The sequence below is a fragment of the Stenella coeruleoalba genome (assembly GCF_951394435.1).
Source record: "Stenella coeruleoalba genome assembly, chromosome: 15".
NCBI classification, from domain to species: domain Eukaryota; kingdom Metazoa; phylum Chordata; class Mammalia; order Artiodactyla; family Delphinidae; genus Stenella; species Stenella coeruleoalba.
The window spans coordinates 72,357,221-72,379,834 of NC_137161.1; the positions used below are offsets into that span (position 1 = coordinate 72,357,221).

Consider the following 22,614-nt stretch of genomic DNA (forward strand, 5'->3'; position numbering starts at 1 on the left):
GGAACTGGGACACAATTCTGAGGGACACAATTCTGCCTGCTATAGATAGTAAGAAGGAAAGAGAATTCTAAAGAATGCAGGAATAGCAGCTATAAGAGCAGCCACTACCCCTCAGCTGGAGACACTGCACCTAAGAAAGAGCCTCTACCTGGGCCTCCCTGGAGCTGAGATCCAGAATTTTGGGGGGAGAACACAGAAGTCACTGGAGTGTCACTCTGGTGGAACATGCTGGAAATCTTCCCTCTAGGGTGCCAGGGAAAACTGTTCATGGGAAGGTGTCTCACCAGAGGCACTGTACCATTAAACTGTCCAAGGGGTGTACCAGGGGAAGCTGCTGGCATTTGGGTGCCGCTGGCCACTACGTACTTCAGGAGCCTGCCAATAGGGCTCATGGGAACCAGGAAGCAAAGCCCTTCCTTCCTGCAATGTCTCCCCAACTCTCTACTGACAAAACATTAATTGTGCCAGCTGGGAAAGAAAAAGTAGTTAAAGGGCCCAGATCCATTTTCACAGAGCATGCAAAAAGAATGAATTTTTTTCCAAGAGGTAATAAATGAATAACTGGCACAGTGACATACATCTGTTTCAGATACTAATAGGTAGCTCCCTTTACACTTCTTGACTCTCTCTCTAATCCTCCCAATGTTCTTCCTTCCCCTGACATCCTCACCATAAGCCCTATCACTTTTTTTCTGGCCGCACTGTGGGAAAAGTGGCATCTTAGTTCCCTGACCAAGGATTGAACCCGTGCCCCCTGCAGGGGAAGTGTGGAGTCTTAACCACTGGACCGCCAGGGAAGTCCAGGCCCTATCACTTTACCATTCAGTTCCTCCAAACTTGACACCTGCCTATCATACCCACTTAAATAAATAAATAATAAAAGGAGGTGAGGATAGTAGTGGTGGCAGATGGTTCTAGACTGGGGAAGACGAGTTAGACGATGGGCAGGACCACTTTCCCCAGATAAATAAAAATTCTAGCAAGTAGCTGACCAGAGTGGAAGAGCCCCCAGAGGTGGTCTTGAAAGCTCCTCACCAGGGGAACTAAATTGGACAGGAGTGTGCTGGCACCTGGTGGACTAAATACTTCAGGGTGGAGGGGACTGAGGCTGAGGGAAGCAGCAGAGGCAACGGCCACCTTGTCACAGGCATATAAACTCCAAACTCCTAGGGACAGGCACCTGTCTGTTCCCACAGCATGGCACACAGGTAATGAAATTTTGTTGAATGGTTGATGCGAACCAGAGTAGCAACCCAAACCCAAGACTTCCTGTCATTTCTCTGGGGTGGTTCTTGGCAAAGGGCTATAACTGAACATCCCTCCATCTCAACACCCTGCAGCCACAACCCAACCCAATCCTCCCTGGCTGATCTAGAGCTCAGGCTAGAGGCTTCTACAGAGAAAGATACTGAGCAGAGTAGCTGGCTTGAGGACCAGAAGGGATAGAGCACTCTGAGGGAAAGAGGCAGTTTTTATCATCCTCTTTTTACCTGCAGCCTGAGACTTAACTTACTTATCAGGCACTTTCAGATGTGCCTTCTCACTTGATCTGCTAAGTCTATTTTGAGGCAGGCACGACAGGGTTTATTGTTCCCATTTTACAAATGAGACCACTAAGGCCAGGAACAGTTAAGCAGATGTGAGCCCAGAGCCTAAAGGGGTCCAGAGTTTCTTAAGAATAGATACACGGATGTGCCAATCTCCAGCCACATCACCTGTCCCGTAGGAGGCTGGGTGAGGCCTCTTGCCACTGGATCAGCACACACTGGCCACACCTGGGGTGTGTACACAGGTGGTGGATAAAGTAAGAGTTTTTGAAATGGTAGTCACAAAGAGGTGACTGGAAATCCTCCCTCTAGAGTTATTTCCAGAGGCAAGGCCGTGAGGGTGTGAAGGCTCGTCACTGCTGGCCTGGGCTGAGGGCCAAGAAACCGCAGTCCACCTTATTCAATTTGATGAACTCCAGCACCCCAAGTTAGGATCATAGGGCTGGGCCCTCCCCGCCAGATTCTCAGGCCCTTTCTTTAGGCTACTTCCTTTGCCCTCAAAACTCAGATCAGGCTTGCTCGGCCCTTGAAATGTTTTCATTGCCCTGGAGTCTGGGAAACACCTGTGTATTTAAGCAGGAAAGTGAAAGCCTACAGGGGCCCTCTCAACTCATCAAAGTTGAGAGGGATCTCTACTCACAGCTGGAAGCATCACCATACCAGCAGGGAACATCCTCAGGCACCTGTGTAGCCGGCCCTGCTCCAGCGGGGAGAGAGAACACTTCTGGTTGGAAGAGCTGTTGCTTATTCGCACCAGAAGTCTCACCATGCATTTCCAGAGGCCCCAGCAGGCCTTGTGCTACAGAGAGTCACTGTAGTCCCAGAGACCTATCTGGATGAGTCCTTGGTTAGAGTCGGGAGTCTTCATTTTCCACACCAACACTTACCGATGCTGTTCTTTCCATATCTTCCTTTCTGGATCATTACTCTTATCACTCAATCCCATAAAAGAGAATTATGCTGGGCTGAGTAGGTCACTCCGCACCTTCATCTCAGACCCAGGATTCTAGGCTCCAGGCTTTTTTGTTCTATCAAGAAAATAAATACTAGGGAATCCCCTGGCGGTCTAGTGGTTAGGACTCCCAGCTTCCACTGTAGGGGGCAGGGGCTCGATCCCTGGTCGGGGAATTAAGATCCCGCATGCCCTGGGAGCGCGGCCAAAAATAAATAATTTTTTTTAAAAAAAGAAAAAAAAGAAGAGTACTAGTTTGGACCAGGGAATCCTGGGGAAGGAGAACTAGTGGAGGCATGGGCTTTGGTTAGGCAGTGAGGGCGCCTTCACAGTACAAGAAGCCAGTACATGCCCACTACCTCCCCACCAACAGCAGGCTGCTGGTATAAAATTTCCGTGACGCAGCCTCTCTAAGCAGCAGGATTCCATCCCCGATCCCCTACTACTAAGGACTATCTACACACCCCATCAGCCAGGCCCCTCTTGAAAGAGGGCTCGTGGGAGCCCCAGAGAAAAGCGGACCCATCAAGCACGCCAAGGTGGTTACTGGTCTCCTGCAATGACGCCTCTGTACTGAGCCCTCTATAGAACACTCGGGTAAAGTGAAGCTCAATGCCCCACCCTCTTCCCCACTTTGACCGAGCCCAGTCTCTCCAGGCCACCGTGCGAGCAAAGGAGCCTGAGGCGGCACCAGCCCTAGCCAAACTCTTCCCTGCAACGTGAGAACCCGGTTCAGGAGCCTTCGATGGTACTGGAAACGGGCTCAATGGGGCCTCTCTAGGAAATTGGGAATTTCACATATCGTTAGCACTCAGTTCACGTTTATTGGCCTAAAAACGAAAGAACCGGAAGATGCCCTTAAAAAACGTGGCGGCAACCTAGCTTCAGGACAGTTGCCTCAATAGCTCAAGAAACTTGCCATAGCCTTCGGCCACTCACTGACCGGAGAAGATGACGCCGTCCGGTCTACTTCGGTTCATCTGGTTTAGCGTAATCTGCCCTCAATTATAATGGCGGCGCTGCCAAATTTGGCTTCTTGCCCCTAGGGATGATGGCCGCCAGGCGGCTTCACTTAGTTTCTCACCACCCCGGAAGACGGGGACCGGCGATTGGGCGGTGCCCCAAGGCTTCGAGAAGAAGGCCCTCGGCGGTTGGGCAGTGCTGGGTAAGGCTAGTTTTAAAGGAGCCGGAGGTGGCAGCCGTCGAAGACCCGGGATCCGCGGGAGGCGGCGGTGAGCGGCGCGTGGGGGAGGGCACCGAACGGCTGCAGAGAGGGCGGGAGGAGGGAGGGAAAGAAACTTTTGAACCATCTGGTCCCCGGCTGGGGAGAGAGCTGGGCGGGGATCAGGGGAGGGCGGAGGGAGGGGGTCTGTGGGCGGGACCTCCCGGGATTGGAGTGAAGGGGGGGGTATCTGCTTGACAGTGGATCCCCAGGGATCCGGACTGAGTTCCTGATGCTCAAGCTCGGGCCGCCCCTGTCTGAGTGGAGCTTTGCGGAGCCGAAGCTCACAGGGAGAGGAGAATCCTCGCGCGGCGTCTGTTTGGAGGAACCGCGCTGTAGGATTCTTTCCGCGGGGGTCTAGTCTAGGGGATCTAGTGGGAGTGGGGAACCGTCGGCGTGTGGGAGTATTGCTTCGGAGTCCTCGGCCACTTCGCTGGGGGTGGATGAGAATTGAAGAGGGTTCCGGCGGAAACTGAGCCTCCGAGGACTGGGATCCCAGCTGATCCCGGGGGAATCTCCGGGCGGAATCTGCAGGGACAAAGGCCCCAGGAGGCTCGGGCCGGGGGAGAACGGGGGCCGCAGCAATCCAGGTTTTCGCGGCCCAGACAGGGCGCGAGTGATCCGCTGGTCGCTGCGGCGGCAGCGGGAAGACACCCGTTCCTGGCAGCCAGGCGGGGGCGCCCTTACGCGCCCCAGGGCTCCGGCCCGTGAGCTACCGGGAGCCGCGGGCGGACCATGAAGGGCGGAGCCCCACGGGAGGGGCTGGCCTTCACTCCCGGCTCCCCCGCTCCCCCCCCACCCCAGGCTGGAGCCTGGGATCCCCCAGGGACTCCCCGGAGCCGCCGCTTCCCCCATGGACTTGCCCGGGGACTCCAGGTGAGAGCGCACCCCGCCCGCCTGTCTTGAGCCCGGGAAACGGGGAGCCTGGTGGCCGTACCGGGGAAACCACAGAGCCAACAACAGGCTCAGGCGACCGTCCTCTGCTTCTCTCATCCTCCAGCCCGCCTGGCCGGCAGGGTCTGTGCCGCCAGCCCCTGGCTCGAGCGTTATGGGGAGCCAGGAGCCCCAAACGGCCGAAGCTGCAGCCCCTCGGGGCCCCTTCGCCGTTGGAAAAAGCCTCTCGGCGGGTCCTGGCCGTGGTCCTGGAAGATGTCATGGCTGCCCACATGGTGAGCCCCTTGAACTGAGAGGCCCCCTTCTCCCTCAGGTCCCCTCAGTACCAAAGTCAAACTAGATCACTAGTGAGGATAACTGAGGTCCAAACACCTCACACTCACACTCGTCCATCAGGCAGCCTCCCTAATGCTAGATTTTTTTTTTTTTGTCTTTTGTTTTTCCTTGGCTCTCACTCCAGCCTGGAATTGGGCAGTGTCTCCAGTGCCCATTCCCCACTACCAACTCTGTTGGGCTGAAACCACATCCCTACAACTCTTAAGTATGAGAAACCCTTCTGCTTTCTTCCCAGCCCAACTTCTAGGCAATCCTTGGGAAGCAGGCTGAGGACTTTGGCTCCATTGCACAGATTAGAAAAACTGAGGCCCCAAATAGGGCAGTGACTCACTCCAGGTCACCCTCTCCTTTTCATTTCTTCAAATAGCCTGGGTGACATCCAGCTCCCACACCAGCAGCTCAGGACACTGTCATATCTGGCCCTTAATTGAGGGCCATCACTGACCTCTTCTTTGGGGATCTTGAATGAATTCTAGCCACGATTTGTGTCATTTTTGTGGCATAGGGCACTGTTAGGCACAGGGAGGTCCTGTCCAGCCTCATTCAGTCACCTTGCTCTTGACACTTCCTCCTCCCATAGGTCCCCCTGGTGCCCCAAGAGGAGATCTCCACCCCACGGCACTGCAGCAACCGTCGGGATTCTGTCCACAGCCATCCACCTGCCTCACCACCCCGACAGGCCACGTGGTCCCCACAAGCCAGGTGAGCATGGCAGGATGGGGGGTAAGCTGGGAACACAGCTGAGCCCCACTGATATTCCTGGTCCCTCTCTAGGCCTCCCGACCCACTGCACTTATGCCGAGAGCCCTTGAGCCGTGTGCATCGGCCCCATTCCACACTGAGGCGGCGATCAAGGACAACACCTGGCCCAGAGGAGGGCCCTTCACAAAAGGTGGACCAGGCCCCCCAGCCCACTCTGGTGGTGATGCTAGAGGACATTGCCAGCTCCAGACCCCCAGCAGAGGTATGGAAACTTCAGGGAAAGATGTCAGGAGTTCAGCTGGGGGCAGGCATGCCAGTGGGCATAGAAGACAGGGGTAGGAGGGCTGAGTCTGGGGTGGATTTTGCTCAGAGCAAGGAGGACAGCGTTTTAGGGCAGAAGACACTGTCTGAGCAAAGACCTATATGAAAAAGTCTTTAGTGTGAACCCAGGCAGGAATCTGGAGACCGAGAGAGTCGGGATGTGGGAAGCTACGGAGACCACAGGGGGCTTCCCTGCCTCCTCACAACCATCCCCTGTTTATATCCAGGGCTTTGCCGATGAGACTCCCAACTTCACCGTCCCAGCGAGAAGGTGAGAGGGCTGGGGAAGGGATTATCAAGATGTGCAGGCAACAGCCATTATCCAGGCAGCCAGAGCTAGGGGCATCAGAATTTACATGTCCAGTCCTTCCTTGTAGCACTTTCAGAAGCCTTAAGGGACAGGGGATGTGCTGGCTCAGGTGGGATCTGAATCTGGAAGCTTCCTCAGCCTTTAACTTGCCCCTTCACCCCAGAACTGAGCCAAGGATGATGGTTCACCAGCCAAAGCCTCCACCCAGGGATGTGGAACCCTCATTCCAGCCATCTGCCCTGTCTGCAAACCCTCTGGAGAGCCCACCACCAGGTAAGGACTCAGATGGATGAGACTTGGGGTTCTGGAACATTCTAGCTGAGCTTAGAAGTGTGAGGTGACGAGTTGGGGATGGGGCTTAACCCCCTCCTGGGGCAGAGCTTGGTGTATGAAGATGGGGTTTAGACTTCAGAGACCTGAAGCTTAACTTCTAAATTTAGGGCTTGGTATTTTAGGGATGGGCTTATTCCTCTGTGGGCAAAGATTAGTGTTTGGGGAGGGACTAAGGCTACTGAAGTGGGGCTTAGACACCTGCAGCTGAGGAATACCCACCTGACCCTCTCCTTTCCTCAGCCCCAGATCCTGTTCTGGAGCTCCCATCGACCCCACCGCCATCCAGCCTTTTACGCCCCCGCCTCAGTCCCTGGGGCTTGGCCCCCCTCTTCCATTCCGTCCGCTCCAAGCTGGAGAGCTTTGCTGACATCTTCCTCACACCCAACAAAGCCCCACGGCCCCCGCCCCCATCACCCCCCATGAAGTTGGAGTTGAAGATTGCCATCTCAGAGGCCGAGCAGTCTGGGGCTGCTGAGGGCACTGCATCTGTCAGTCCCCGGCCCCCTATCCGCCAATGGCGGGCCCAAGACCAGAATCCCCCAGCACCTCTCCCTAAGCCCTCTCTGGGCCGAAGCCACTCCTGCCCTGATCTGGGGCCCCCCGGCCCAGATACCTGCAGCTGGCCCCCTGCTCCACCCCACCCAAGCCGGCCACGGCCTCGGCGGCACACTGTGGGTGGTGGAGAGATGGCCCGAGCCCCGCCACCCCCTCGGCCCTGTCTCCGGAAAGAGGTCTTCCCTCTTGGAGGAGTGGGAGGCTCTCCTCCCCTCGTCACATCTTGCTCGTCTACCACGTCCACTTCTTCCTTCTCTGAACCTGCAGAACCCAGGTAGTGCTCTTGATAAACCCTCCTTAAAGCTCTGGCCATAGTCTGGGCCCAGCCTCCTTCCCTAGTATCCAGTGGGCAGGAGATGGGGATGTTGCTGTGAATGCTGTTTGGCCCTGAGCTTTGACCTTCTCTGCAGGTTGAGCTCAACCAAGAGGAAGGAGCCAAGGGCCTCAGAAGACCAGGTGCTTTCAGACCCCAAGACCAAGGTAGAGGTACAGATGAAGGGGGAGGAGACAAGTGGGAGCCTGAGCCCATGCTGCACTTTTACACTCTGCCCCGTTTTTGCAGACCATGGGAAAGGTTTCTCGATTCAGAATACGCAGGACACCGGCCCGTTCTCAACCAAACCTTACACCAATGGGGCTGCCTCGACCAATCAGGTGAGAGGCTTCTTGTGCACAGAGCTGCCTTGGCCAAACAGGTGTAGGCTCAGATCCCCTGAGTGTGGCTTCATCTCCTCTCAGGGAGCACAGTCCAGCTTGGAGGAGTCAATTTCGTCTGGACATGGTTTATGCTTAGAACCATTTGTCTGCCTCAGGCAGCACTCCTGGCACGTCCTAGAAACTGAAATACAGACCAGGCCTTAATTATCCCTTCTCCAGGCCCACTGGCCCCAGGTTTCTCAGAGGCCTCTGCTCCTCTTTGCTCACAGGTTGAACAAGAAGGAGTTCAGCTTAGAAGAAATTTACACCAACAAGAATTACCAGTCACCCACAACCAGGAGGTGAGAAACTTTGAAGGCTTGGGGGTGACAGAGGGAAATCTGGAACCAGGGGGCGTGCTGGTAACCAGCACTCCTCCCTGCCTGGTCCAGGACCTTTGAGACCATCTTTGAGGAACCCCGGGAGCGCAACGGGACTCTGATTTTCACCAGCTCAAGGAAGCTCCGGCGAACTGTAGAGTTTCGGGACAGTAGTCTTCCTCGATCCCGGCGGCCATCTCGCGGGGCCCGGGCTGCAGCTGGCAGGACCCTTACTCCCAATCTGGCCCCCAGCCCAGATGTAGGACCCCTGCTGCAGCAGCGACTGCAGGAGCTGGATGCCTTGCTCCTGGAGGAGGAGGAAGGGGATCGAGAGCGGCCCCATCGGACTTAGAAGCTCCATCTGTTTGTCCATCCGTCCTGGAGGGAGGGGAAGTCTCTGAGACAGTTATATTTTTTTTCTCTGTGTTTCTAGTAAAGTTTTCGATATGTTTCTGATTCTTTTGTATGTCTCTAGCTGAGTTTGAGATTAACTGGCAGTACTGGCTGATGTTTCTACTTTGGCACCCGAAACTGGGAAACGGGAGGGACCAGGGAAGATGATGAAGGTTGGATATAGGGAGAGGGTAGAGGAATGGTCATTGGAGATACCCTCTTGATTTGAGAATTTTCCTATGTGGAGGGATACTTCTGAGTATGCTCCAGAAGCTAATGTGACCCTGGTCAGGGTTCTCTCAGTTCACTTACATCAAGGAGGAGACCGAGGGAATTTCCTGGAAGTCCAGTGGTTAGGACTTCGTGCTTCCACTGCAGGGGGCACGGGTTTGATCCCTGGTCGGGGGACTAATATCCCGCAAGCTGCGCAGCGCGGCAAAAAACAGGAGACTGAAAGTCCCAGAGTGGACTAAGGCCTTGTTCAAGATGGTCCTGAGTTCCTCCTAACACGCAGGCCAGGAACCTGCTGCTGGATTCAAGAGCTAAGAGTAATCAGCTGTAATTAAGCACCTACAACAACCTGTCACAGGTAATTGACCTACACATAGCCCTGTGAGAATTATACTCATTTTATACATAAGAAAAGCAAGTTGACTCTCAGTGTAATGTCCACATTAAAAGGGTAACCCAGGCAACCAGAGGACACAAGCGGCACTGTACATCTTTCATAACTTAGAGGCAGAACAGAGCAGTGGTAAAGAGCACAGCCTGGAGCTAAGCTTCTTGAGTCCAAATCTTGGTTAGGAAACTAAATGTGCATCAATTCCCTTCTCCATCTGTAAAATGGGGCCGATAGCAGTACTTTCCTAAGATACTCCTCATTGTCAAATGAGTTAATATGTGAGGAGGTGCCCGGCACTGTTTCTTTCTTGTTAGCACGCGGAGACCACAGGCCAGCACTCTCCCACTGCACCGAGCGATAAATGGGATGCGGTTTCCTTCCCGCGCGGCTGGCGCTCTCAAAGCACGCCGCGTGCTCTAGCCACCACGCACGGCGGGGGATCCTACTGAGCTGCCAGCCGGATGGTGGTATCACCAAGCGCGTGCGCGAGAAGCCAGGCTGCCTGTGGGCTAAGCCAAGCAGCGGAAAGGGAGAGAAGCCGTTGCTGGCTGTCGACTGGGACCTTCCGCGACCGCGCGCCGCCCAGCGGCCAACCGTCCCCTAGGCCTCGCGCACTACATCCAGATCCTCGCCTTGACGCCGTCAGGAGACGGGCCAATCAATGAACGAAGAGCAGGAAGAGGCGGGGTCATCTGGAGAACCGCCCCAAGCACCTACTTCTAACCAGTCGAGTCACAAGACTTGATGAAGGGCGGAGCTAATCTGACATACCCAATCCAAGATTTGAGGGCGGTTACATATTACTCACGCCCCCTAGTTTGACTCCGCCCTTCGCCTTGACGTACACTTCTCAACCTATCAACGACTAAGGCTGTAGAGGGGTGAGGGGGAAGGGGGCGGAGAGTGGGAGGAGGCCGAGAGAGGAAGGAGGCGTAGGCTGAGAAGGAAGAGGGAGGAGGGGCAGGGAAGTCCTGGCGGAGAAGAGGCCCAAGACTCCAAGGGAGACGACAGGAGGGTGAGCTGGAGTTCCCTCGCTGCCCAACAGCCGTTTCGGATCCCTTAAGACGCAAGTCAGACAGAGACGGAGGAAAGGAGGAAGAGACTTTTATGTCGGCAGACAGACAAGCTTTACCCGTCACCGTTGCCTCACATCCGGGGCTTTGGAGGGCTGGCCCCCGCGGCCCCGCCCCCCCCCTCGCGCCTTTCATGGCGACCGGAGGCGGAGGCTGGAAGAGCTGGGCCTGGAAGAGGCCCCTTTAAATCTCCTTAAAGGGGTGGCCACTGATCTCGGCGGACTACAACGCCAGCCTTTAAAGGGGAAGGCACCGAACCAGATGCTGACAAATTGAGAACTGTACTGTTGGGAGAAGTGGAGCTAGTGGGAATTCTCACCGCCACTTCTCCCCCACGCAAGAAGTCCTTTAAATTCAACTTAAAGGGGAAGTGGCTGCTTGTGGAGGACTAGAAACTAACTTCCGAGCCCTTAAAGGGGTGGCCTGGTGTTTGGAGAACCCTGGACTCTTTAAAGGGGTGGCCTCTTTTAGCCGGCGGACTTGAGGCACTTTTAAAGGGGAGGTCTGCGTTTCGGGGCGAGCTTTCGGCCCCTGGTAAAGGGGTGGCCCTTCCTCTTCCTCGGGGAGAGTTGTCTCGACCCCTGGCAGGGGGCGGCCACCGAACTAGGCCGGTCGGACACCGTTGGGTCGTCTTAAAGGGACCAGGGGCTGGACAGCTTGAGGCCTTGCCTTAAAGGGACGACCGCCCCGTTTTCGCCGTCTCGGCCCCGCCGGCCCCACAGGGGGGGCTCTCAGGCTTGTCGCCCCGGGGGCGGCGCCGGCTCCCCGGGCCTTGGCCTTGGGGCAAGCTCGGGGCCAGCAGATCCTGCTTTAAAGGGGAAGCCGTGGCCCTCTCGTCCCTGTGCAGCCGCCAGCGCCGCGCCTGCGACCCCGGGCCTCCGGACAGGCCGTTTCGGGGCCCGCCGCCTCCGGATGCGGCGCTGAGGGCGGTCGCCATGGAGACGGCAGCGGCCGCGGCTCCGGGCCCGGGCTGGGCCGCTGAGGGGGAGCGGCGGCGGCGGCGCTGCTCGCGCCGAGACCGAGACCGGGAGCAGCGGCGCCGCCGAGGTCCCGGCGGCGACGCGCCCCGGGCCCTGTTGGCCGCCCCGCGCGGCTCCTCGTCGTCGTCGTCGCCGCCGCCGCCCGCCAGGCCCTGGTCGTCAGCTTCGTCTGGAGAGCGGCCCGGAGGCCCGAGACGGCGGCGGCCGCGTCCTAGGCCTCGGCCCCCGCGACCCCGAGCTCGGAAGCGGCCTGCTGGCTCGGGCAGCCGCGGGGAGGAAGAGGAGGAGGAGGAGGAGGGGGGCGCAGACGATGGGGAGGCTGAGGAGGAGCTTGAGGAGGAAGAAGAAGAAGAGGAGGACTTGATCGATGGCTTCGCCATCGCCAGCTTCGCCAGCCTCGAGGCCTTGCAGGTGGGGCCTGATGGGGCCGGGGACCTTTTCAGAGGGCCAGAGAGAAGAGTACGGTGCCTGGAGGGGGTGGAGTTGAGGGGGGAATGCTGGCACCCCAAACCAGAGCAACCGGCTCCTCTGGCCAGGCTGCTGCCCCACCCTGGGGTGGGAGGAGGTAGAGCTAGTCTCCAGGGACCAACCAGGTTACCTGGCCTGAGAGCCACTTTGGTAGCCTGGTCACCCCTAGAGAGGTCGGAGCTTTCCTTTCTCCATCTACTGTAGTTCCACCTTCTCCTCCACAGAAGGATGCGTCTCTTCAGCCCCCAGAGCGACTGGAGCATCGGCTGAAGCATTCTGGGAAGCGGAAGAGGGGGGGCTCCAGTGGGGCAACTGGGGAACCAGGGGACAGCTCTGATCGAGAGCCTGGCCGGCCCTCTGGGGATCGGGCCCGAAAATGGCCCAATAAGCGGAGAAGGAAAGAGGTGAGCTTGTCCCAAATCCCTGTCCTTTAAAACTCTCTGCAGAATGTTCTTCACATAGATCCATTTTCCGTCAGCAGTGCTGCTAATGGTAAACAGTGACCCCAGTCTCTAAGGGCAAAGAGAAAGGCAGAGCAAATTTGAGCTTCCACTGCCCCATCCAGGTCTGACAAAGACATGTCCGCAGTCAGACTTGCCTGCTTTTGGCCAACACTATGTCTGCCTCAAAACATATTGATAATTCAGAAATATAGCAAAGGGACTTAGTTGAATCATAAGTTAGATAGGGTGTCTGCACACCTTTTCAAGTCGGTGTCAGTATAGCAGGAAAGAAGCAGCCTTTGAGCAATTACCTAGACGAAAACCTGAGAAGCAACAGAAGGCAGAGATCTGGGAGAGATGCTGCAGAAGCCCACATGAGGAAGCCACTCATTCTGTCTGGGGGATGGGAGGAGGGTTGTGGTTAGGGAAAGCCCCCTGGGATGTCTTAGTCAGGCCTTGAAGGATAGTCATAAGTTTGCTAAGAAGAGAAACAGGGCTAAGTTGTTTTGGGCGAAAACACAGAGATGTGAGAATCTGGTATATTTGAAAAATTGCCAGAGCATTGAGAACAAGGGTGGGCAGTAGAAAGGGATTGAGAATAGGTCATGAGGGGCCTTGAGTGCCTTGCCGGGCAGTTTAGACTTTATCCAAAGGCCTCGCCAGTCAGCCTCCCTTACCTCTGGACTCTGGTCTTTCTCAGGCCTCCTCCCGTCATTCTCCGGAAGCTGGATACATAGTAAGTGCTCTCCACCTGTACCAGCCCCTCCCCTTTCGCTCCCTGTCTGAAATTCCCCTCTCAACCTTTGCCCCCACTCCTCTTCCCTCTTGTGACACCTCTGTCTTTCCTTCTCCCCAGTGTGACGCGGAAAGCGATCTGGACGAGAGGGTGAGTGGGGCTAGAACTTGTTGGGTGGGCAGTATTACAGCTTGTAAAATGAACTGCAGCTTAAAAGTTTCCTTGTGCAGCAGACAGAGTCTCCCCTTAAGTGGGGAACGTGTGTTAGGTTGAGCCAGAATTAGATTTTTAGGGAGGAAGTATGGAGCAGGGGATCGAGAAAGTAAGTGACAAATTATATTTGGTAACTAGAGCCAGTTGACCAAAGAATCAAAGGCCCATGCCTTGCTCTGCCATCCTTTCCAAAGCCCTTGGAGATACCAGTGTTCTCCACGGAAACCTGGAGTGGCTGTGGAATCCAGTTGGTCCTTCCTGCTAGCCATTAGTCTGTTCCTGTAGATTAGAGTCTGAGCTGAGACGATGGTCATGGCAGTGAGAACACTAAACCATTGTAGTCAGTTTAAGAATATATCCTGTAAAGGTATATTTCATTTTATCCTTAGGGCTGATGTGCTAAATTTGAAACAGTGTGTTCTAACGGTTGGTGCTGTACTCCTGTAACTAACTAAATTTGTACTCCCTGATGTGTGTCTTGCTGTAGTTTAAAAAGTTGGCTGGACAGGAACTGTGGTGAAACAAATAGTACTTGTCTATCCAAACGGGGCAGCCACTATTGGAAGAATAGCGGCCCATTCTCAAGAGAACCTGCAAGTCTGAGTTTTTAATGAGGAATCTCCAGATTTCTAAATATAAGCAATTAGTTTAAGAATTTTGCTAACGTTTATGGACCAAACAAATCTATAAGCCAGGTAGGCATCTGAGCCAGCAGTTAGTGATATCTGACATTTTTGATTTGCTTGTTTCTCTGCTACTTCCATGCTGCCTCAGTTCAGTCCTCCCAACCTATCAGATTCTCAGGCTCAGTTGCTCTACCCTTTTCCCCAAGCATAGGGCCCCCTAGAGCCCACAATCTTTGGTGGATTTCAGCTAAGTTGATGGAATAGACTTGTCACCACTACCAGTTCCTAGCAGACTCCAGAGGCTGTTGGCCTTCCTGAGTGAGGGCCCGACCTGACCAGAACCTGACCCTGTCCCTGTCCTTCTTCCCCAGGTCTCCGATGATGACCTTGACCCGTCCTTTACTGTCTCAACCAGCAAAGGTTGGTCCCAAGGGCTGGGGTTGGAGACAAGGGAGGGAAATTGGGTGAGCGTGGACCTCAACTGAATATATCTGCTGTCCTGCCTTCACAGCCTCGGGCCCCCATGGCGCCTTCAATGGGAACTGTGAAGCAAAACTCTCCGTAGTCCCTAAAGTGTCGGGCCTGGAGCGGAGCCAGGAACAGCCCCCAGGGCCCGACCCGCTGCTAGTGCCTTTCCCCCCGAAGGAACCACCGCCTCCACCGGCCCCTCGGCCTCCTATCTCACCCCCTGCACCCTTGCCGGCCGCCCCCAGTCTGCCACCCCCACCCCAGCCCCAGCTGCAGCTTCGGGTCTCGCCTTTCGGCCTCCGCACTTCCCCCTATGGCAGCAGCCTGGACCTCAGCACTGGCAGGTGAGTGGTCCAGGGGTTTGGCCTGGTCTGGAAAGGCCTGGTCATTTTGGTGTCAGCCCCTGCATTCTGTGGCTGGGATATGGGATGGTACCTGTGGGATATGACTTGAAAAGGGATTCGGAGGCTAAAAAGTTTGAGAGATGCTGGGTGGAACAAATCTGAAGAGATTACTACAGGACTTATCAGAACCCTTATATATTCACATAGAGGGGAATCCAGTTTGTGTCGTTTCCCAATCTTATTTGCTGGTGAGACATTTTCGCAAGGCACATCTGCTAGGTATAGTGTTCTTTGGAACATACTTTGGGAAATGCTGACATCATGATTAAGAGTGCTGGCTTTGGTGTCAGTCAGACCTGGATTCAAATTCTTGTTCTGCCACTTAATGGCCGTGTGATTTTCGACAAGTCACTTAACCTCTCTGAGCCTTGATTTCTTCTTTCTGTAAAGTGAAATAATAGTACCTTCATTGTAAAGCTGTTGTGAGGATTAATTACGAATTAATGCAGTGTTTCCCAAAGTGTGTACGCTCTTTGTTAGTGGTATGTAAGTGCATTTTAGATGTTATGCGAGTAAAATTTTTTCAGCTCTGATGTGCTTTAAAAAAATATAAATAGTTCCTCAATCCCTTTATTTCACGTGTTACTGCTTGGTGAGGCTAAGTAAAAACAAACTGAGTTAAGTTAAAGAAGTAAACGGTACAGGGGGTTCCATGGATGCGGCAGCAATTGGGAAGGTGATGTGGAATGTTGGAGACTTGGATTAGCATATAAAGCAGGTGACAGCACTTGGCCTACAGTAAGTGCTCACTAAAGGGTAAGAATCACTGACACTGTTATTATCATCGATGCTGTCTTTGTTATTATTGTTATCATCATTATCATTCTCTTATTATTGGGAAAACTAAGGCTCAGAGAGGGGCAGTGACTTGCTCAAGGTCACCCAGGGTGTTAATGGCAAGATGGGCCTAGAATTCAGGTCTCCTGACTCCTAGGCCAGGCCAGGGCGGTGCTGCTTCCACTGTCTTAGGGTGGGAACCCAGGTGGCCTGTCGTAATTAAGCGTCAAAGTGAACGATACGTTTTGTGCTGTGGTCGAGTCAGAAAAGGGAAAGTCACGTGGCCAGAGGCGTCAGAGGCAGCTGTGTGGAAAAAGAGACCTAGAGATGGAGAGAGGGGGCTGTTGGGTGTGGGAGGTACCTCAGTCTGAGGCTGGGTTCTCCGGGTCGGCGGGTGGGGGTCCTGGGGGCCAGGTTCTACCACCTTCCATGTTGGAGAACCAGGGTCAAGGTATCGCCCAGGCTTCTGACCCCCTCCCGTCAGAGCTGGCACCTCCCAACCCCTCACTCATCTCCCCACTTCTCTCCCCAGCTCTTCACGGCCGCCCCCCAAGGCCCCGGCCCCTCCCGTGGCTCAGCCTCCCCCCTCATCATCCTCTTCGTCCTCTTCCTCCTCATCTGCCTCCTCCTCGTCCGCGCAGCTCACCCACCGGCCCCCGACGCCCTCACTGCCCCTGCCTTTGTCCACCCACAGCTTCCCCCCACCCGGGCTGCGGCCCGCACCCCCACCCCCCCACCCCTCCTTATTCTCCCCTGGCCCCGCCCTGCCCCCGCCCCCTCCCCTGCTGCAGGTGCCAGGGCACCCTGGGGCCTCAGCCGCTAACGCCCTTTCTGGTGAGTTTGGGGTCCTGGCCGGGGGGTGGGGGGCCATGGCCCCGGGCTTGGGCCCAGTTGGCTTCGGGGCATCTGGACCTTAGCAAGCAGCAGGGCGTGAGGAGGGAGCGGCCCAAAGCCAGAAGGGAAGGCCAGTCACCCGGGCCCAAGGAGGCTGACACGGTGGCTACAGATGTTAAAGCCTTCTCCCCCTCCCCTCCCACAGAGCAGGACCTGATCGGCCAGGACCTGAACTCTCGCTACCTGAATGCCCAGGGTGGCCCCGAGGTGGTGGGGGCAGGGGGCTCTGCCCGGCCCCTGGCCTTCCAGTTCCACCAGCACAACCACCAGCACCAGCACACCCACCAGCACACCCACCAGCACTTCACCCCTTACCCCCCGGGCCTGCTGCCACCCCACGGCCCCCACATGGTGAGCTTCTCATTGGGCCGGTGATGAGGCTCAGAGACCTGGGGGGAGGGTATGGCTTCCAGGGGAAGGCCCTGGGTTCCTGGCTGGCAGCTTACTCTTCCCTTCTCTTCCCTAGTTTGAGAAATATCCAGGAAAGATGGAAGGCCTTTTCCGGCATAATGTGAGTGTGTGAGAGTGTGTGTGTGGGTGTGTGGGTGTGTGGGTGTGTGGGTGGGTGTGTGGTGTGGGTGTGTGGTGTGTGTGGTGTGTGGGCATGGATGCATCAATGCTTGTGGCCCTGATTGTTGGGGTCCAGTCTTCAGCTTCAAAAGCAAGAGCTTTGAGCCTGGGAGAGCTCCCTGGGGGGGATTTAGGGTGGAGGCCAGAGGACTGATGGGCAGACCGCAGATGGGCTGCACCTCCACCCCCAGCTTGGACTAGTCCCCTTCTCTCCACAGCCGTACACGGCCTTCCCTCCCGCAGTGCCCGGCCTACCTCCGGGCCTCCCGCCGGCTGTCTCCTTTGGCTCCCTGCAGGGGGCCTTCCAGCCCAAGGTGAGCTCCCAATCCAGACGACACCACCACCTCCCACCCCTTACAAACCCGGATACCCCTGGATCCATTTACCTTCCCATTCCCCAAAACCATGCCCATCCTCCTGCCCTCCCTTTGTGGACCCAGGTTTCTCCAAAGCCATGCTCCCTCCCTGTCCCAGCCCCCAGCTTGGTTTTAGATCCCTCTTATGCCTGGTGTCAGCTCTCCTGACTGATCCCTCCACTCCCCTTTCCCAGAGCACGAACCCCGAGCTGCCACCACGACTGGGGCCAGTGCCGAGCGGGCTTCCCCAAAAGGGGACACAGGTGAGGGGGGCCAAGGCAGGTCCTCGGGCAGCTGGAAGATCTGTTGAGGGAGAGCAGGGTTGACTTGAGAGTGAACCACTGATTCCTCCCTTTAATATATGGTCAGGGGTGTCTCTGAGGACCTGAAAAGAGGGAATTTCTATAAATGAAGGATTTCTCAGGCATGAGGGATAGGAATTTCATGAAGTTGCCCCAGAAATAAGATTCCTAGGATGGTGGTTTTTGTAGGGGTTTTCAAATTTTTTAAGTCACAGCACTCATTTTTTCAAATGATATCATACCAGGAAGTTCTGTCCATAAAACAATGAAAAGATAAGCTGCTTCTTTGTGAAGTGACGTGGGGAGCAGCCTTAAAGCCCAGGGCTTTGGGAACATCTTGAAAAGCACAGGATCTGTTTCCTAAAGGAGAGACTAGACCAGAGGTTTTCCAGCTTCTTTTAACAATAGTAAAGGCTTTTTTCTAAAGAAATCTTAAGCAGATCTTCATTATATAAAGCTGTTTATCAGATAGCTACTCTTCTTCTCTGAGAAACCTGTCCTGCCTGCCCACTAACCCACTCCACAGCCTTCCAAGCAGGGCACCTCCTTGGAGCCAGGTTCAGTAACTTGGTGCTGGAGGGGAGGTGCCTGGAGTGGGAGAGATGGGGAAAGGAAAGGTTTGAGGGAGCCGCACACGGTCTCAGGGAGGTGTTTGGGGGGGCATTGGGGACTGTGGAGATGAGGTGCCCAGGTCAGTAAACAGGTCTGAACTGCTGCCAATCTCTGCTTTGCTATTCCCAGATCCCTGACCATTTCCGGCCACCTTTGAGGGTGAGTTTGGTGAGGACCTCAGGCTGCATGAGGCTGGGGGCTGGCGTCAGGGTGTTTGTGTGAGGGGAGGGTCTTGCTTGGGAATAAGCAAGAAGCCCAAGACGTGGAGGCAGCCAGATGTGGAACAGCAGGAAGCGAAAGGCTTGCAAACCGCAGACCTGGGTTCAGACACAGCTGGCCGTGGGACCTTGGGCAAGACAGTTTATCTCTCTGAGCCTCAGTTTCCTAGGCTGTGAAATGAACCTAGTCATCCCTCAGGTGTAGGGGTGATGAGTGGGGACGTTGTGTGGCAAGGCTGGGCCCAGGGCCAGGTCTGGAGTGGGTGATGAGTGAACATTCTTTCCTTCCCTTTCCCTTTGGTCATCCTTCTGGGGCGGCAGAAACCAGGGAAGTGGTGTGCCATGCACGTGCGCGTGGCTTACATGATCCTGAGACACCAGGAAAAGATGAAGGTACTGGGGCTGGAGGGCTGGGGAGAGTGGGCCTGCCTGAGCTCTGGGCGTCTACCTTCAGCAGAGCTTGGCAGAATCTTGGCCAGAAATGTTCCCTCCTGTCCCTGGTCACTGCCTGAGCAAGTCCACAGTTAGCACTAGGTTCTCTTGCTAACTGGGGGGTGGTCAGAGAAGGCTCTGAGAGAGGCAGAGGCCCACCCAAGCCCTGTCTTGGCGCCAGGCAGCCCTCGGAGGGGGCCTCGGGGTGGAAGAGCAAGAGCGGGACCACACCTGGCTCCTCACTCACTGCCCCTCTCCCTGTCCCACGCAGGGCGACTCCCACAAGCTTGACTTTCGGAACGACCTCCTGCCCTGCCTTCCGGGGCCCTATGGGGCCCTGCCCCCTGGGCAGGAGCTCTCCCACCCGGCCGCCTCCCTCTTCACTGCGACTGGTGAGTCTGGCCAGCCCTCTCTGGGCCTGAGGTTGCCCACCTGTAGCCCGAGGCCCACCTTGCGTCCACTCAGCCTCATCAGAATCTCCCGCCTCTCCGCCCCAGGTGCCGTCCACGCTGCAGCCAACCCTTTCACGGCAGCTCCCGGGGCCCACGGACCCTTTCTGAGCCCCAGCACCCACATTGGTAAGAGCCAAAGGCATGTTGGGCAACCTAAGCCTTGTCCCTGAGTTCCAGGAGGTGTTAAGCTGGGGATAGAAGTTAGACCTGAGAGGCAGCTGGAATGGAGGGTAGACCTGGTTCCACTTGCTTTGTGACCTTGGGCAGGTTACTCTACCCCCTCTGAGCCTTGATCTCATCCTCTGTAAAATGGGATAGGGAAGGGCAGAGTAATCGCCAATCCCTGACAGCTCAGTCACTGTCTCTGAAACTAGCCAGTGGTAGTGGGGAGTGTGCCACCTGGGAGAGTGGGGTGGAGGAAGGCTGTGCAGGCCCAGCGGAGAGCATGGTCACTGGCTCCCAGTGATCTTGGCAGGCTTCTTGGGGAGATTTATCCTGGGTTTGGATGGACGAGGAGGAGTTGAGCCGGCTGGCCTAGGAAAAGGTGTTCCTAGAAGAGGAATTGTGAGGTTCCCGCAGCTTGCTAGTTACATGTTCTGACTGGCTATGTGACATATATATGAAGTTAGGGTCAGGTTGGGAGCAGCCCTGCATGCAGGTGGGAGGAAGCTAGCTGAGGCCTTCAGGCGAGTGGCTTGCTGTAGAGCTGGTCTGGGTGGCTGGTGTCGGGGGCTGTGGGGTAAGAGCCTGACCTCTGGAGTCAGAGGCCCTGGATTGGGGGTTCCACTCACTGGTTAGATGACCATTGATTGGCAAGTTACTTCACCTCTCTGAGCCTGTTTAATCATCTTTAAGTGGGAATGCTCCCATCTGCCTCATGGAGCTTGTGAGGTTAAACAACACGTTGCACCTTAAAGCTCAGTGCTTTTCTGGGGCCTGCTTGGTGATCAGCCTCTTCCCTGCCAGTCCTTGATGCCTGCTCAGAGCCGGCCGCCCAATGCTCTGACCATCCCCCTTTTCTCCTACAGATCCCTTTGGGCGTCCCACAAGCTTCGCCTCCTTGGCTGCCCTCTCCAACGGGGCCTTTGGAGGCCTGGGCAGCCCCACATTCAGTGAGTGCTGGGCGGGGTGGGGTGGGGGCAGTGGGCTCCTGTGCTCAGGCAGGGGACTGGGAGGATGCCTGAGTGGGACCTCCCACTCCTGGCTCCCATCACTTTCTACTTTGTCTTCTGTCTAGACTCCGGCGCCGTCTTTGCCCAGAAAGAAAGCCCAGGGGCCCCACCAGCCTTCGCCTCCCCGCCAGACCCATGGGGCCGCCTGCACCGCAGTCCTCTGGCCTTTCCTGCCTGGGTCCGGCCCCCTGAGGCCGCCCGGACACCAGGCTCAGACAAGGAGCGGCCTGTGGAGCGGAGGGAGCCCTCTCTCACTAAGGAGGAGAAAGACAGGTGTGCTTCCCTGCCAGCCCCCACCTGCCCTGCCCTCCTCCCTCCCTTACCTCAGTCCAACCTCCGGAGTACCTTCATCCTCTCCTCCCTGCCCCCAGGGACCTCCCCTTCTCACGGCCCCAGCTCCGAGTTTCTCCTGCTACTCCCAAGGCGCGGGCTGGCGAGGAAGGGGCCAGGCCAGCTAAGGAATCGGTGCGGGTAAAGGAAGAGCGGAAGGAGGAGGCTGCTGCTGCCGCCGCCGCCGCTGCTGCTGCCGCCGCCGCCGCCGCCGCCGCTGCCGCTGCCACCACCACCGGGCCTCAAGGCCTTCACCTGCTGTTTGAGAGGCCCCGGCCACCCCCCTTTCTGGGCCCTAGTCCTCCAGAGCGCTGTGCTGGCTTCCTGGAGCCAGCCTGGTTGGCAGGGCCCCCTCGCCTCTCTAGGCCACCCCGCTTCTATGAGGCGGGTGAGGAGCTGACTGGACCAGGGGCTGTGGCTGCTGCCCGCCTCTACGGTCTAGAGCCTGCCCATCCCCTGCTATACAGCCGCTTGGCTCCACCGCCGCCACCAGCTGCGGCCCCGGGAACCCCTCACCTTCTCAGCAAGACCCCGCCAGGAGCCCTTTTGGGGGCACCACCTCCGCTTGTGCCCGCCCCTCGGCCTAGTTCCCCACCTCGGGCCCCTGGCCCAACCCGGGCTGACAGGTGAGGGAAGGGGAGGGGCAGGGGCATAGCTCCATCCCCCTTTTCTTTTGACAAGGTCCTAGAGCTGAGGTTTCAAGCCGGGGCTGGAGGGCAGAGGTCATGACCTCACCAGCCACCTCTGAGGTCGTGGAATCTGGGAGCAGTAAGCCCCAACCCCCACTGGATCAAGCATCAGTTGGATCTTGGGGTCACTGGGAGGGCAGAGGTCACAAGCCTTTAGAGAGGTGTGTGTGTACATGAGAGTGGGGGTCATTTCAGAGGTCATAGCTCGTGATCTCCTGAGGTGCACCATCGCCCCTTCTGAGGGCCCCTAGGCCCTTGGCCTGCCTCCCCAAGGGCTCACTAAGCCAGAGGCCAAAGTGCCCCCCTCCCCTTCACCTACCACCCAAGTCCTCATGCCCTCTCAGGGCTGGGGGAGGAGGGGCTAAAGGAAGGGGGGTTCCATGTACATATTTATCTCCTCTTCCACATAGCCCCCCAGACCTTTTGTACATTTTTACAGGGGTGCCCCTCCCAATAATCCCCCTTCCTGGTTAATTAAATCCTAAGACTGGTGCTGTGTTCCTAGCCTCTGGCCTCTCTGTGGGGGGAGGGGGGATTGCAGTGGGGAGAGCTGGGAGGGAACAGGCAGGAACCCAGGGCTTATCCCTGGAAATCTGGGGCCCAGCAGGAGGCGGACCAACAGGAAAAGGGACCTGGGTACCTAGGCTAGAGAGAAGGGCAAGTGCTTCCTGCTTGGCTGTCAGCCCAGGTTCCCCCCACCTGTTCCTGTTACCTCTGTGTGCCCCCATCCCCAAAGGCGCAACCTCTAAGCTTCAGACTCCACCTTAGTGGCTTGGTCCCCCCCACTCTATTTCCAAGTGCCCCCAGGATTCCTGGACCTTGCTCTCCAGAACCCTGTTCCCCAGAACCCTGCCGCAGGCTCCTTAAGGGGGGCCAGAGAAGGTCACCATGTACCACACACCAAAGAAGGGGGTTGGCCGGGGGGTGGGCAACACAGGCAGCTTCTTCAGCAGCCTCTTGGCAGCAGCCCCAGCCTTCCCAAAGCAGCAGGTGCCCCCAGGCTGGGGCCCAACCTAGAAGGCAGGGGTTGGTTTAACAAAAACATAACATTGACTTTTTTCCCCAGTGGGACTTATTCTGTAACATGACTTGCGGATATTTATATAAAAATGAGTGTTACAATGAGGCCCCTTGGCTCCTCTTTGTGTGTGGGTCACCTGGGGGGGATTGGGCTGGGTCCTGGGGTTGGGGAGGGA

The 22,614-nt window shown here is 56.5% G+C and overlaps 2 protein-coding genes across 5 annotated transcripts; both read left to right on the forward strand.

Moving 5' to 3' along the window:
- Window positions 1–3,665: 3,665 nt before the first annotated feature.
- On the forward strand, window positions 3,666–8,587 carry PRR14 (proline rich 14). Of its 2 annotated transcripts, none has more exons than XM_079946103.1 (12): window positions 3,666–3,731; window positions 4,526–4,597; window positions 4,722–4,890; window positions 5,532–5,653; window positions 5,726–5,915; window positions 6,202–6,245; window positions 6,448–6,557; window positions 6,858–7,446; window positions 7,583–7,658; window positions 7,735–7,826; window positions 8,099–8,170; window positions 8,261–8,587. In XM_079946103.1, the coding sequence occupies exons 2-12, from the start codon at window positions 4,575–4,577 to the stop codon at window positions 8,538–8,540; spliced, it is 1,767 nt and encodes a 588-aa protein (XP_079802229.1). In that variant the 5' UTR covers window positions 3,666–3,731; window positions 4,526–4,574; the 3' UTR covers window positions 8,541–8,587. The 2 variants fall into 2 exon arrangements, with proteins under 2 accessions (XP_079802229.1, XP_079802230.1); XM_079946104.1 differs by having other exon boundaries at window positions 3,667–3,731; window positions 7,583–7,652.
- A 1,445-nt stretch (window positions 8,588–10,032) lies between these two features.
- Window positions 10,033–22,544, forward strand: FBRS (fibrosin). Of its 3 annotated transcripts, none has more exons than XM_079946425.1 (18): window positions 10,033–11,667; window positions 11,949–12,128; window positions 12,868–12,903; window positions 13,024–13,053; window positions 14,114–14,162; window positions 14,254–14,554; window positions 15,924–16,225; window positions 16,431–16,636; window positions 16,752–16,796; window positions 17,074–17,169; window positions 17,406–17,474; window positions 18,255–18,293; window positions 18,665–18,736; window positions 19,047–19,167; window positions 19,273–19,353; window positions 20,256–20,339; window positions 20,465–20,672; window positions 20,771–22,544. In XM_079946425.1, exons 1-18 carry the CDS (start codon window positions 11,212–11,214, stop codon window positions 21,357–21,359), a joined length of 2,964 nt encoding a protein of 987 aa, XP_079802551.1. In that variant the 5' UTR covers window positions 10,033–11,211; the 3' UTR covers window positions 21,360–22,544. The 3 variants fall into 3 exon arrangements, with proteins under 3 accessions (XP_079802551.1, XP_079802552.1, XP_079802553.1); XM_079946426.1 differs by having other exon boundaries at window positions 18,255–18,284; XM_079946427.1 differs by lacking the exon at window positions 16,752–16,796.
- Window positions 22,545–22,614: the final 70 nt, after the last annotated feature.

Bases quoted from the DNA above. Each gene is read 5' to 3' on its own strand.
- PRR14 (XM_079946103.1), top strand. From the start codon at position 4,575: ATGGACTTGCCCGGGGACTCCAG. The intron at 5,654-5,725 runs GTGAGCATGGCA...GTCCCTCTCTAG, and splicing joins ACGTGGTCCCCACAAGCCAG to GCCTCCCGACCCACTGCACT. The intron at 8,171-8,260 runs GTGAGAAACTTT...TGCCTGGTCCAG, and splicing joins CAGTCACCCACAACCAGGAG to GACCTTTGAGACCATCTTTG.
- FBRS (XM_079946425.1), top strand. From the start codon at position 11,212: ATGGAGACGGCAGCGGCCGCGGCTCCGGGCCCGGGCTGGGCCGCTGAG. The intron at 13,054-14,113 runs GTGAGTGGGGCT...CTTCTTCCCCAG, and splicing joins AAAGCGATCTGGACGAGAGG to GTCTCCGATGATGACCTTGA. The intron at 18,737-19,046 runs GTACTGGGGCTG...TGTCCCACGCAG, and splicing joins GACACCAGGAAAAGATGAAG to GGCGACTCCCACAAGCTTGA.